At 45.0% G+C, this 14127-nt stretch overlaps 1 protein-coding gene across 2 annotated transcripts in view; it reads left to right on the top strand.

The window, feature by feature from the left end:
• Positions 1-14127, top strand: part of LOC126341133 (epidermal growth factor-like protein 8) — a 773192-nt gene that overhangs the window by 706688 nt on the left and 52377 nt on the right. Inside the window, exon 4 of one of the 2 annotated variants that reach the window (XM_050001752.1) lies at positions 13307-13402. The exons of the other annotated variant lie outside the window; for it this stretch is intronic. Within the exon in view, the coding sequence (XP_049857709.1) occupies positions 13307-13402 (96 nt within the window). The remainder of the gene's footprint in view (positions 1-13306; positions 13403-14127) is intronic. 2 annotated transcript variants of the gene reach the window in all.

The raw sequence follows: 14127 nt of genomic DNA on the forward strand, positions 1-14127 counted from the left end.
GGTAGTTCGCAGCTACAAAAATAATATGAGGGTGGTTCAAAAAATAAAATAAAAAGTCCTCTGCGGGGAAAACTATATCCAACAAACAAAAAAGGTACAGAAAGTTACTAATTCATTGGCACACATTACTTCTCTCAATTGCAACCATCATTGCCTAAGCATTTGTTCCGTCTGTAAACAAAACCGACGAAACTGACATGAAAGAAATCATAGGTGCTGTCTTGGAGGCTGTTATCAACAGCGTCTGATCGTCGGCGACGTTTCTGAGGTGGTGCCTGGTCAGGTAATTCTTGAATAGACCGCTTGGTGGGGTGTCCGGACTGTGTACATGGTAATCCCACACAGTACGTCGTTAACGCCTAACCCAATCCGGCGTAACCAAGGCGGTATGCTTGGAACGTTGCCGTGCAACAACACACCACCACTCTGAAAGCAATCTCTGCCGCTTCCTCTGAGTCACCTGCTACAGTTCCAGCGTAGCACAGTAACGAGCAGCAGTCACGGTCCGTCCATGTGTGAGGTGGTCAACTAGTAACACACGCGGCATGTCTGTAAAAACGTCACCTTGCCTTTCTTCGTGGAGACCATATATTTGATCTTCTTACCTGTGTGTGTGTGTGTGGAAGGGGAGGGGGGAAAACCTTGAAAACTGTATTTCGAAGCGCAACGTCACTGTTGTCTCGAACTATCAGCGGCGTTTGATAGCTTTCTCCGTCTATTCTATCTGGACATGGAATTTAATTCGCACATGATATTTATGCACCTCTCAGAACTCTTGTTACGTTCTATCCAATCCTCGGCCGCTGTCGCACCTATACCAATATGTCACCCCCCCCCCCCCTTCCCCAGATCCCTCTCCGTCCACTTCCACGCCCTCAATATCCTATATGAAGTCAACTTCTCTACCTAAAACAGAAGTCTGCCCAGACGTCTATCCATCCTACCAGCTGTAGCCCTAGGCTGACCCAACCTCACTCCTTCATGATGTTCCAGCCCATCAGCATCCCTCCATTCCCACACATCGCGACACATTTATCTGCATTGATCCATACCCCTTCTTCCTCCCTACCAGCACAGCTGACTTCGAAGGACTTTCCAGTTTGTCATCGACATCTTTTTAGCACCAATCGAACCACTGGCCCTTACAGTTCATAATGAAGCATAAAAAATGAGTCACTCGTATTGTACTTTAATCCTATTACTTCAATGTTTTAATTTAAAAATTATATGTATATGTGTTGAAAGTCTCTTCGGGTTTGCTGCCGAATCCTAAAATCAACTCGACTCAATATTTCGGCGATCAAGTTGTGTCGCTATCTTCAGGAGAACGCTACTACTGCTACTGCTGCTGCTGCTGAGTCCGTTCACAGCAGCTGGAGCAACGGTCTCATGAAGATGGCGGACAGCTGGATCGCTGAAATTTTGAATCGGGTTGATTTTGGGATCCGACAGCAACCCGAGACTTTCCAGACTTATTACGCCGGGAAGGCCTACGAAGTGACATATATGTATACATTTTATATGTTAATATTATCTGAGTGAAGAGTAACAATAGGGTTGCTGCAAGCTGGCCACAGACTCCGTGGAGGGAGGGGAATCAGTAAACTTAAAATAAATCTTCTCACTTTACTGGTGTTATTTGTTGAGTATATTTGAGAATAAGCTACGAATGTACGTAATAAAATGCAGTAAATGAAATATTGACGGGAAAACAATACATCTATTTGAAATCGGCATACCGAAGTATGGGACATTATGTACTTACCGTCAGGGCTAACACTGCTTCAGCTCTCTAGTGCGACTTCGAAGGTGGAATTTTTTGAGAATAACTTTTCATTTTTCAGTGGAATGGAATGATCTGTCGAAGGTCATAGGAACCGCTTCCTGATGTTATGCAAAATTGTATTTATTCGGTTTTCGGTTTCTTAGATCATCTTCATGTGACAGCTGAATGCCGTAAACACAGGTACAATGACGTATGACTTACACAGATAATATTTTCACAGATGTCATGTAGGCTGTTTACAAAGCGAAGTATTACTTTTTTGTCACGCAAAAGTATCAGGAGCAATCAAAAGCTTTCCGTTTGAGTGTGTTGCTGCGGCGTATATGCAACGTAGCGAGATGATGATCGTAAGCACCGATTTATAGGCAAGGGATTAGTGTGGCATTCTTGCCTTTCCGACGTGCATGCGGTAAATGCGGAAAACTGAATTATGGGGACGTTATTACCAAACGGGTCCAAACAGGATCAACGTGCTAATCTTCTTGTACGCCAGCAGCAACTGTAAAGCTCATTTTGAAAAATTAAGGAAACCGCAGGGCAGCTGCCTAATCCACAATCTTTTATTGGGCACACGACCCATTTCGGAACAGTTACACTCCCATCATGTGGTGTAAATTGTTGACAACAGGGTCTGGCCATGGATTCCCACCTAGCTTGCATTTTAGCCAATATTTTAATATTTCATTTCGACTATAAGTTTTCTAAGAAGTATCCGAGGAGGCCGCTAAGATGGTGCGTTGGAAACGTTACGTTGATGACATTTTTGCTCTTTATTGAGGCAGCAAGGAAGCTTGAGACAATTTACCTAACAAACTTAATAGATTCCATGGAAAGATTTCTTTCTCTGTTCAGCATCATGTTAACGGGGCCTTGCCATCTTAGGCTTAAAGATCAACTTTAATGAAGGCCAGGTAGAGTTTGACATCTTTCGGAAGGAGTCTACTTCTGATTTAGTTCTGAATGTGGGATCGAATCACACGTTTAAATATAAAACTACTGCCTTCCGGTCCCTCCTAAACAGGTTGAATAATGTTCCCCTCACGTTAGAGGCATATGAAATGGAGTTCGGTGTAATAGGGTGTATTGCTGCCCTTAATGGGTATCCGGGTCTATGAGAAATGAAGCCTGAAAGGGAATCGATTCCATATCATGGATAAGTATCAGAGAGGACTGGAAAGAATCTGATGTCAGGCAATATAGCTCCGGCAGTTTCCATATCAAAATCTTTGGTCAGTAGGTTGAGGAACCGCGAGATTCTCAATAAGGAATCTTTCTCCTATACCGGAGTGTATCGTATCAAATGTGATAAAAGCCAGTTGTGCAAGAGTAGATCCATTAGCCACAGAGCAGGAATTTTTTACGAGATTTGAAAACATAAAGACCTGGTCAATCACAGGTCAGCTCTGGCAATGCATTTGATTGACAACAAACGTCAGCTGTAGCAGGTTGGCAGTAACTTATCAGTCTTACGCACTGCAGACAAAGATCGGATAGTGAATGTTCTGAAAGCAATTGAAATCTTCAAAAGTCTTCATTCCATTCTCTAAATACCATTAATGAACTAATAAACAGAATAATGTCGTGTGACGAGGACCACCCGTCGGGTAGACCGCTCGCTTGGTGCAAGTCTTTCGATTTGACGCCACTTCGGCGACTTGCGCGTCGATGGAGATGAAATGATGATGATTAGGACAACACAACACCCAGTCCCTGAGCGGAGAAAATCTCCGACCCAGCCGGGAATCGAACCCGGGCCCTTCGGATTGACAGTCTGTCGCAATGACCACTTTTTTTTGATGAATTTTTTTTAAACGGCATTTAATAGCATGTGGAATGAGAAGTTAAGCCGAGACTAATTTACTGGTATGTCATAAGATGTAATTTGCCAAGTAATACAGCTGTTGATTATTTCCTTTGGAAGTAACAAACGTTTTTTTTTCTTCATCCAGTGTTTCGCCTTTTACTTTAAGGCATCTTCGGTGGAATCTAGAATGATTAAGTTTTGTTTTGATATGTGATACTTGAAGATTATAAAACAGTTCACATCTTTTATTACGTGAATAACTGATTACTTACAGTGAATCGAGTTTTTGGCGGACATCTGCGTTTCCCCTCACTTGGTCACATGCTGGAGGTTGAACTAAAACTTAGATTATGGAAGATAAGCACATTTTCATGTTCTTTTTTTTTTTCTTCTGTCACTAGCTGTAGACATTTTACCGAAAACACCTATTTGAAGTCGTAACTACAGTGTGTTCACCTCATGTCCCTGTTTGGTTTGTTTATGTACATGTTGCCAACCTAAAGAATTATATGCTGAAAACTAATGTTTGTTTATTTCTGTTCTGTGTGTGTGACTAGCCAGTGATAGTTATAGAAAGTTGAAAGTAAATGTAGTAGTTGTCAGACAGTGGTTGAAAGATTTGGTGTTCAGCTGATTTCAGTTTTGAAACTTCCTGGCAGATTAAAACTGTGTGCCCGACCAAGACTCGAACTCGGGACCTTTGCCTTTCGCGGGCAAGTGCTCTACCAACTTTTTTTTTTAATAAAGAAATAAAGAAAATATTAAGCTCCGAAAGAGGTTTGAACAAAGAACCTTTTGCCTAGCAGCCAAACACCTTTTTTTTATGGCAGACACACTATCCACTTTTTTTTTAATAACAAACATAAACTGCTTCTAGCATTTTTTTAAATATATAAGACGATGACTTCATAAAATAAAATTTTTCTGGGAAACGTAAATAAGTGGACTTTCCACTTTTATTTACATAAGAGTGAAAAAAAAATCCTGCTTCTGTCAGGACAAAACAACAACGGTCTACGTTCCTCTTTCAGGCGCGTACCTCGCTAATCCCGTCATACCTCGCGTTGGTGCCGGGTACGTCTTCACGTGTGTTTGTGGATCCTCTCCACTGTCCTGGTCCTTTCTTGTTCTGCTATTTATAGACAATAATTACATTCTCCTACCCGGGACACCCCAACTGGGTGGGGGATCAAGCAAGGCACTCCCTAAAAAATTTGCGTAATATGTTCGATATCTCGGATGTCTCATAAGCTGTCAGTGATGTTCCTGTAATAAGGCCCAGAAGTCAAGCACATTCTTACTGCCGTCTCGGAAAAGATAACGCACAGTCAAACCTCGAATCCAAGTCGCTGCGTTTGTCTTTGTTCGGGGATAATATGTCCTATCTGGGAGAAGTAATGTGAGTGGTTCTACTGTTTGCGGCCCCACCCGAAGGAGGAAGGCGATCATTTTTTTTGACCAAACACCATACTTCCGCCGAAGGACCGCATATCAGGCGATGCTCCTCTGTGTCTATAACATTGCACTGCGGACACAGTGGCTCGTCCGCCATATGAATTGTATGCAACCTGGAACGAGTCACGTATTTCCCATTTACCACCTGATACCACAGTGCGCGCGTTCCCGTATCAAGGTGTGGATGGTGCACTGTACGCCATACCACTGACCACGTAACTGTTGGTTGGCGGCGCTCTACGGCATTGTTCGGCCGTCGTCGAGTCAAGATGTGATAGATATCACGTGCCGTTGCCGTCCTGGTAGTCGGTAGTTCCATATGTACATAACTGTGTTCCACAAGAAAGGTTCGCATATGGGTAAGCGATGGTGAGATGTGAGCCACCGCTACCGGAGCCGAACGCGAAGGTCGAGCGAGTTCGTCTATCAAGGTGCCCGTCAGACATGTCTGGTGTCGTGTCCACATCTTTATCATTGTGGTTACATAAATAGCCACTGCTCGGTCGCGTACGTGGACTAGTCCAAGACCTCCACGACTACGAGGAAGGGTGACGGTTTCGTATCCTACCTTAAAAAGCAGACCCGCGCTCACAAAATATCCTAGTGCCGCCAGGATTCGGCGGGCCAGCACCACCGGCATAGGAAGAACTTGTGCCAGGTGGGGGATGCGAGAGGCTAGATAAGTGTTGGCAAAGGTGACCCGTTGTATCATATCCAGTGCCCTTAACCTGTGACTTCGGACACTCGCACGAATTGTTTGCAGAAGATGTATGTAACTCAGTGCCGCCGTGCGTCGAACGTCTGTAGTGAAGATAATTCCTAGGCATTTCATCTTGTTGATCGGCTGTAATGGTGCTACACTTCCTGTCGGGAGTCCTCTCCCGATGTTCACCGCTCCCGACTTTGCCATGTTCAGGCGACTTCCCGTAGCCATACAATACAAATTAATCCAATGCAAGGAGGCTCTTGCCTCGTCGCCTGACCGTGCTAAAAACACTAGGTCATCTGCGTATGTTCGGCATATAAACTTGTTGTGCCTTATCTTCATTCCTTGGAGTCGATTCCGGAGCCCGCAGAACAGGGGCTCGACAGCGATGGCATACAATATCGTTGACAGCGGGCACCCTTGTCTGACCGATCGTGAGATGGTGATGGGCTCCACCAAGCGTCCATTGATGAGCACTTTGGATGCGGCTCCGTGGAGTAGTCTCATAACGACGGTGACAAAACTTTCCGGAAACTTCATTTTTGTCATAACGTCCGTGAGATAAGCATGACTCAGCCTGTCAAACGCGCGATCCAAGTCTATCGATACCAATACACCCCGGAGACGACATGTTGATGCCAGTGCGATAACATCGCGGTAGTCACTGAGTGCCGTTTGTATATTGCTGTCTCCTCCTGGCTGGGTTTGGTCTAGTGAAATCACTTGGCGTATTACGCGTTTAAAGCGTGCTGCAAGTATCCTGGCGTAGATCTTGTAGTCGCAATTAAGAAGGGTCAGTGGCCGGTAGGTTGTATCCCTGTGCCGCCAGATGGTTTGTGGATGGGGATGATCATTCCTTCCACGAAGGCGGGTGGAAGAGGCACGTTGGGAGACATCAATTCTCAATACATGGCAGTCCATCGTGGAATCAAGAGATCTTTAAATGTACGATAGAACTCTAACGGAAACCCGTCGGGCCCCGGCGATTTGTGCGACGCTCCCTTATCAATCGCTTCCATTACGTCGTCAACTGTGATTTCACCTGTTAACTCCAGGTTGGCCGATTCGTCGAGACACGCGGAGAGCGTTCGTCGGACCTCCTGAAAGGCTGGCTGATCGTGTTCCGCTTCTTCATAGAGATGACCGTAGTGTTCCACGAAAGCGTTGGCAATATCTTTTTGCGTTGTCATGCGGCGACCATCTGGCAGTACGACCGTCTGTATTAAGGTTCTGCGGCTACGTTGTTTTTCTCTGATAACGTGATACACCGACGGTGATTCTCCACGGACTCGTTCAAAGGCCCTTGCACGGATTGCGACTCCCTCCAGACGTCGGCGCGTTAAGGAAATTATTTGGGCCTGTGCTCGTTTTATACCGGCTCGACGCTCCCGTGAAGGTGCTTGTACAGAAAGTTCGCGGAGCATCGTGAAATAAAATTCCGTCGTGTGTCGCCTCCACATCATCTGCTCTCTTCCGTATGCAATTAACGCTCGGCGCAATGCAGGCTTAACGCATTCCGGCCACCACTGCAACGTCGTCGTATATGTCGGGAGGCGTCGTTCACACACGTGCCAAGCATCTTCGACTATGCGTCTGCACTCAGGTTCCCTGAGGTGTGCTGTATTCAGTTTCCAAACACTGCGACTCCTCCAAACTTGTTGACGACTCAGGGAGACCGTGCAAATATATGCTATGTGATCTGAAAAGGCGACAGGCCACAATTCCGCATCGAGGATCGCAGGTTCGAGACGACGTGTTACGTAAATGCGATCGAGCCGACTTGCAGAGTGACTCGTGACGTAGGTGTATCCACGTCTGTCGCCATGTATCTTCTCCCATGTATCAATGAGATTCATGTGCTGTATGAGTTGTCGCAGCTCCGGGCATGAAGTATAAGGTGGGTGTTGATCCTTTGGTGCGAGCACGCAGTTGAAGTCGCCTCCAAATAAGACATGTTCATACCGACCTAAGAATAGTGTTGCAATCTCCTCTGCGTAAAATCGGGATCGGTCGCGCCGTCTGTCGGACCCCGACGGTGCGTAAATGTTAACGACCCGTACTCCCAGCACTGTGAGAGCCAGTCCTCGCGATGACGGCAGGTACACCACGTCCTCGGCTACTATGCCGCTACGTAGAAGTATCGCTGTTCCGCTGCCGCCGTCGGTAATAGGTGTAATGTACGTATCGTACACATAGAGGTCGGGGAAGCTCTCAACACATACTTCCTGCAGCAGAACGATGTCGACGTCTGACGCATGCAACATGTCTCGTAATAACTGCAATTTTACAGGCGCTCTGATCGTATTAATATTAATAGAGGCTGTTCGATATGCCTGCAGCTGTTCCTCAGTGCGTAAAGCGCACATGAACGCTTATGTTAATTTGTGTGCTGCTGCCCGGTGACCTGCTGTCTGTGCGTCAATCTGCATCTTCTACGCGGTTAACATCCGGTGGACGCAGCACTCGCCATTGCGGGTGCGTCGTCAGTGTGTGGGTCAGCATCGGATTCGTCGGCCCAGTTACTGTGCTGGAGGTCCAGCTCCCGTCGCGTCCTCCGGCCGGGCTGACCGAAGGCGGTGGCGTTGCTGCGGTGGGTGGAGGGTCTCCTTCCGTCGGCTTTCCGTCCGGTGTGTCTGTATTCAACCCCTGTCTAGCGTGATTCGCGTCGTACTGCTGTGTGGGGGGTAGAACCTCCCGTTGCGCATCCGGATGCACTGTATCGACGTTACACCCTAGTTCGTCTGACATGGACTGCAGTAAGCAGGTATCCGACGCCGCTAGCCGTCGTTTCTTGTGGTGCTTCGGCGACCGGTGTTTGCGCATGTGCGCCTCCGTATCCGAGTGCGGAAGTGACTCCCGGTGCTCGGGGACGAAAGCAGCTGTCGGCACAACCGCAGGATCGATTTCCATATCTCCTACCGATCCTTTCCGCTCGGTTAAGGGCGTCGTCGGCGCCGGAGCGGCAGAAGAGTGCGTCGTTTCGTCACTGGAGGCGGTCTCTGCTTCAGTCGGTTGCCGTAAACTGTCAGGATTCTGTACCTGGTCATTCTTCGGGATGGGATCTGTTCGAAATGCGTCCGCATACGTTAGTGGCAGCGGCGTCAACGTGGACGTAGGTACGGGTTCGCCATTTGGAACTTGCACTATCCTCCGCTGCATACATTCGGAACGCACGTGGCCCTCTTTCCCGCATCCTGAGCATGTTTTGGGTTGTCCATCGTAGATGACTATAGCTCTGCATCCGCCGATGAACAAGTAAGAGGGTACATTTTGTGTCAGTTCTATTCTGATTTGACGCACCCCATTGAGAACGGGTTAAGTCGTGAAGTTGGACCATTTTTCCTGAACGTGGCTGAGCACTCTTCCATACGGGCGTAAGGCGTCAATGACCAAGTCAGACGGAACCTCGAAGGGAAGTTCGAAAATGCGTATGTTTCGTAAGCCCAGTCCTGCATGATCAATAGTTACTTCTCCAACATGTCCATCAGAGTGACGAAATTTGAGTCCATGTTTAGTATCTCGGATGATTCTGTCACATACTGCATCGTTAATCAGCTTGACGTAAACGACACTGCTCACTATGGAGAGGTGGATTCCGATAAGTTCGTTGTAGTCAAGTTTAACTTCGTCTCGTAGGAACCTTTCTATTTCGTAGGCTTTCGGTCTCGCATATACATTCGAAAAACTAATCTTGAGAGTCGACTTTCGGTATGCATGTGCCATTCTGTATCGAGTCGTCTAAACGCGCGAGTACGCCGAAGAGGTAAACAACTGCGCGAGCGCGAACTACTCCGGCAGCCGTCCGTGCCGTAGCACCGCCGAAGGCAGACTACCACTCAGCTACCGAGGGCGGACAATTAATTAACTAACAGACATGTATCACAAAAATATTTTAGTTAATTATGACATTATCCAAGTAGATTAAAGTGTCCATACGACGTAACATATCTCCTTGTTTGTTAAAATGTACAGATCCTCTCCTCTTTCACTGCTGTTATAGTTCTGTCTCATTTCTGCTGTAACTTCTCACTTTTCTACTTTAAACAATCCACCAGTCTCATTTCTGTTTCGTACCGTGCCTGAGCTTGGGTCTTGTGCGGCTTCAGTACTAATGGCTGTTGTTGTTGTTGTTGTTGTTATTGTGGTCTTCAGTCCTGAGACTGGTTTGATGTTACTCTATCCCGTGCAAGCTTCTTCATCTCCCAGTACCTACCGCAACCTATATCCTTCTGAATCTGCTTAGTGTATTCATCTCTTGGTCTCCCTCTACGATTTTTACCCTCCACGCTGCCCCCCAATACTAAACTGGTGATCCCTTGATGCCTCAGAACATGTCCTACCAACCGATCCCTTCTTCTAGTCAAGTTGTGCCACAAACTTCTCTTCTCACCAATCCTATTCAATACTTCCTCATTAGTTATGTGATCTAACCATCTAATCTTTAGCATTCTTCTGTAGCACCACATTTCAAAAGCTTTTATTCTCTTCTTGTCCAAACTATTTATCGTCCATGTTTCACTTCTATACATGGCAACACTCCATACAAATACTTTCAAAAATGACTTCCTGACGCTTAAATCTATACTCGATGTTAACAAATTTCTCTTCTTCAGAAACGCTTTCCTTGCCATTGCCAGTCTACATTTTATATCCTCTCTACTTCGACCATCATCAGTTATTTTGCTCCCCAAATAGCAAAACTCCTTCACTACTATAAGTATCTCATTTCCTAATCTAATTCCCTCAGCATCACCCGACTTAATTCGACTACATTCCATTATTCTCGTTTTGCTTTTGTTGATGTTCATCTTATATCCTCCTTTCAAGACACTATCCATTCCGTTCAACTGCTCTTCCAAGTCCTTTGCTGTTTCTGACAGAATTACAATGTCATAGGCGAACCTCAAAGTTTTTATTTCTTCTCCATGGATTTTAATACCTACTCCGAATTTTTCTTTTGTTTCCTTCACTGCTTGCTCAATATACAGATTGAATAACATCGAGGAGAGACTACAACCCTGTCTCACTCCCTTCCCAACCACTGCTTCCCTTTCATGTCCCTCGACTCTTATAACTGCCATCTGGTTTCTGTACAAATTGTAAATAGCCTTTCGCTCCCTGTATTTTACCCCTGCCACCTTTAGAATCTGAATGAGAGTATTCCAGTCAACATTGTCAAAGGCTTTCTCTAAGTCTACAAATGCTAGAAACGTAGGTTTTCGTTTCCTTAATCTTTCTTCTAAGATAAGTCGTAGGGTCAGTATTGCCTCTCGTTTTCCAACATTTCTACGGAATCCAAACTTCCCATTGGTCGGCTTCTACCAGTTTTTCCATTCGTCTGGAAAGAACTCGCGTTAATATTTTGCAGCTGTGACTCATTTAACTGACAGTTCGGTAAATTTCACACCTGTCAACACCTCCTTTCTTTGGGATTGGAATTATTATATTCTTCTTGAAGTCTGAGGGTATTTCGCCTGTTTCATACCTTTTGCTCACCAGATGGTAGACTTTTGTCAGCACTGGCTCTCCCAAGGCCGTCAGTAGCTCTAATGGAATGTTGTCTACTCCCGGGGCCTTGTTTCGACTCAGGTCTTTCAGTGCTATGTCAAACTCATCACGCAGTATCGTATCTCCAATTTCATCTTCATCTACATCCTCTTTCATTTCCATAATATTGTCCTCAAGTACATCGCCCTTGTATAGACCCTCTATATACTCCTTCCACCTTTCTGCTTTCCCTTCTTTGCTTAGAACCGGGTTTCCATCTGAGCTCTTTATGTTCATGCAAGTGGCTAATATTTACTATTACGCAGTTTGCCTGTTTGTCTTCCCGGTCGCGCAGCACGAGGAAGGGCTGTTATGGAATTTTGTAAGTAATTCCACGCAGTATATGTTTCCCTACGCACTCCACCTCCATTTTTTGCATGTTACGTATTTCATTATTTTGTTAATTTTCAGTGCCCTCTTATAATTACATTGACTTAAAAGGGAAACAAAGTTTTTTTGAGGTGCTACATTTAACAACTGATGAAAAATAGTTTTGAATTTACAATTTCAATGGATTATTTGTAACTATTACTTAATTTAAAATACGGGAAAAAGAAAATCGAGTTTGATCATTTATTAAGCTGTCATGTTTGTTGATTTCCAGTATATCCAGCACGGTCATATTTCTACTTTTCCTTATAAAATGTAAAATTGCACAATCCACATCATATGACTGGTTTTCTGTTAAAATATGATCGGCAAAGGTTGAATCTTTCGTTCTTCAACACTAGCTTACCTCATATTCAGATAATCTAAATACCAGCTCTGCCTTACTGAGCAATATATACTTTCTCACAGCGCTTGAAAGTCACTTTATATAAGCTTAAGGTCAGCTGTGAACACTCCTCGAATTAGTCTGTTAGTGAACCCGTAATTTGACACATTAATTTTCTGCATGTGAGCTTTATGGAGTTGCGTTTTTATTTTATAAGACTAAGAATAACGAATTGGCTTTATCTTATGAATAATTTACTAAATATCGAATAATAAATTTGTGTCTGTTCCGCATCATGAAAAGACCAGTTCATTTTTCTTGATGGTATTTAAAGGAAAACAGAAACTAAATATATAAGAGACGCAGCGGGTACAAATGCAGATATTTCATACTGTTGACTGAGGAGGATGTGCTGAACATTACATCAGTATTTTCTTCACTTGGAGACTAATAATTATAGCTTCAGTAGTAAATATGGCAAGAGCAAGCCACTAATGCTTATTTTCCCCTTGGCAGCAGGACAGGTGCTGAAGTGTGGGTGCCTGACGCAACACGGTTTGTCTATACTGACAGGCGTAGCCCACTTAGCGAGTCAGCTGCGATCGCGTAGAAAACATCAGGCTATAAATTATGTGAGATGTGTGCTGGACGACTGTCAGACACAGAGAGAAAACAACCAACACACCGATGTGTATACGTATTAAGGTGCCACATATAAAAATATCTGCATTTATACCCATTACGCCCTGTGTATCGCGGATAAAAGAGACGTGATAGCATGTTGGGGAGTATTGCCAAATGTCTCAGGTACATTACTGTGAAGGAAAAGAATTGCACACTGCGTGTGCCTCCTCTTCTGAAACAGAATACATTTGCAATTGTGCGTGGCATTGTGTCTACAAGTTCTTGGTGACGGCATATGTGGTCACTATTGGTGTAATACGAAACATCAGTCAACTAGTTGGTACATTTCCAGGATATGTGGTTCAGTCTCGAGGATCTTCTGCCCATTGAAATTTTAATGGATGATACGTTTCCATTTTGCGTCAAGGGCCCGCAACATCACCGGGAAGTCAGCCTCGTGGTGGGGAATGGTAGTATAAATGGCTTTGGGGTTCATCTCTCCTCTCTCTCTCTCTCTCTCTCTCTCTCTCTCTCTCTCTCTCTCTCTCTCTCTCTCTCCGAAACAGTTCTGAACCTGAGTCATCTTGTCAGTGTCAATGACAGTAGTAGTGTGTATTGATAATGAATAGAAAAATCAGTGTACTATGAGTGTGCTTCCCGTGTTTGCAGCGGTGTGCGTGACTCCGTGTCTTAACAGCGGCACCTGTGTCAAACCGGAGCGCTGCTCCTGTCCTCCGGGCTTCACTGGACACCACTGCGAGCACTGTAAGTACGATGCACAACGCCCCCACACGCTTAATGCGCTCATACCGCACGACGCTTATCTTCAGCGTTCAACGCACTGACACATTCAGAAACCTGCTCGTGGGCAAGTGCGGATACAGCGTTCGTTTCTGGAGGGAAAAGGTGTGGATGATACTATAGTTCGTTCATCTCTTTGGGTGATTTTTAAAGTATGTTTCACCATTTGCATCTCCGTTTTGGGGGCGGGTGATAGGAGTAGCGGACGAGGGTAAGTCTACAGCTCTCCAGATTTTCTCTTTTTCTTTTTGTTCAATATGTAGGCTACTTCCACTGTAGATTCTCCATCTCCACGAGTATTATCTCACACTTCCTCCAAATACAAGGTGTCGCAGGAGACATGGTCAATATTCGGGGAGTTCTTCGTCTTCGATGCTGTAAAACAAATCTCTTCTACTGAAAGCAGTTTGGTTTCCATATTCTGGGAGGTGGCAGTATGCCCCAAAACAAGAAAAAAATGTCTAGCAAACATGGGCTCTAAAGTGCATACCTTAAGAATTAGGTGCACTTGTCTATCCTCGGTACCTTTTCATCTCTTCTACTGAAGAAGTGCTCATACACCTAAAGGTATGCATTTTAGGGTCCATGTTTAGTAGACAATTTTTTCTTGTTCTGGTCCACACTACCTCCTCATAAAATACGGAAAAGAAAGAGCTAGCAATAGAAGAGGTTTCATAGTATTGAAGGTC

The sequence above is a fragment of the Schistocerca gregaria genome, chromosome 1 (assembly GCF_023897955.1).
Source record: "Schistocerca gregaria isolate iqSchGreg1 chromosome 1, iqSchGreg1.2, whole genome shotgun sequence".
NCBI classification, from domain to species: domain Eukaryota; kingdom Metazoa; phylum Arthropoda; class Insecta; order Orthoptera; family Acrididae; genus Schistocerca; species Schistocerca gregaria.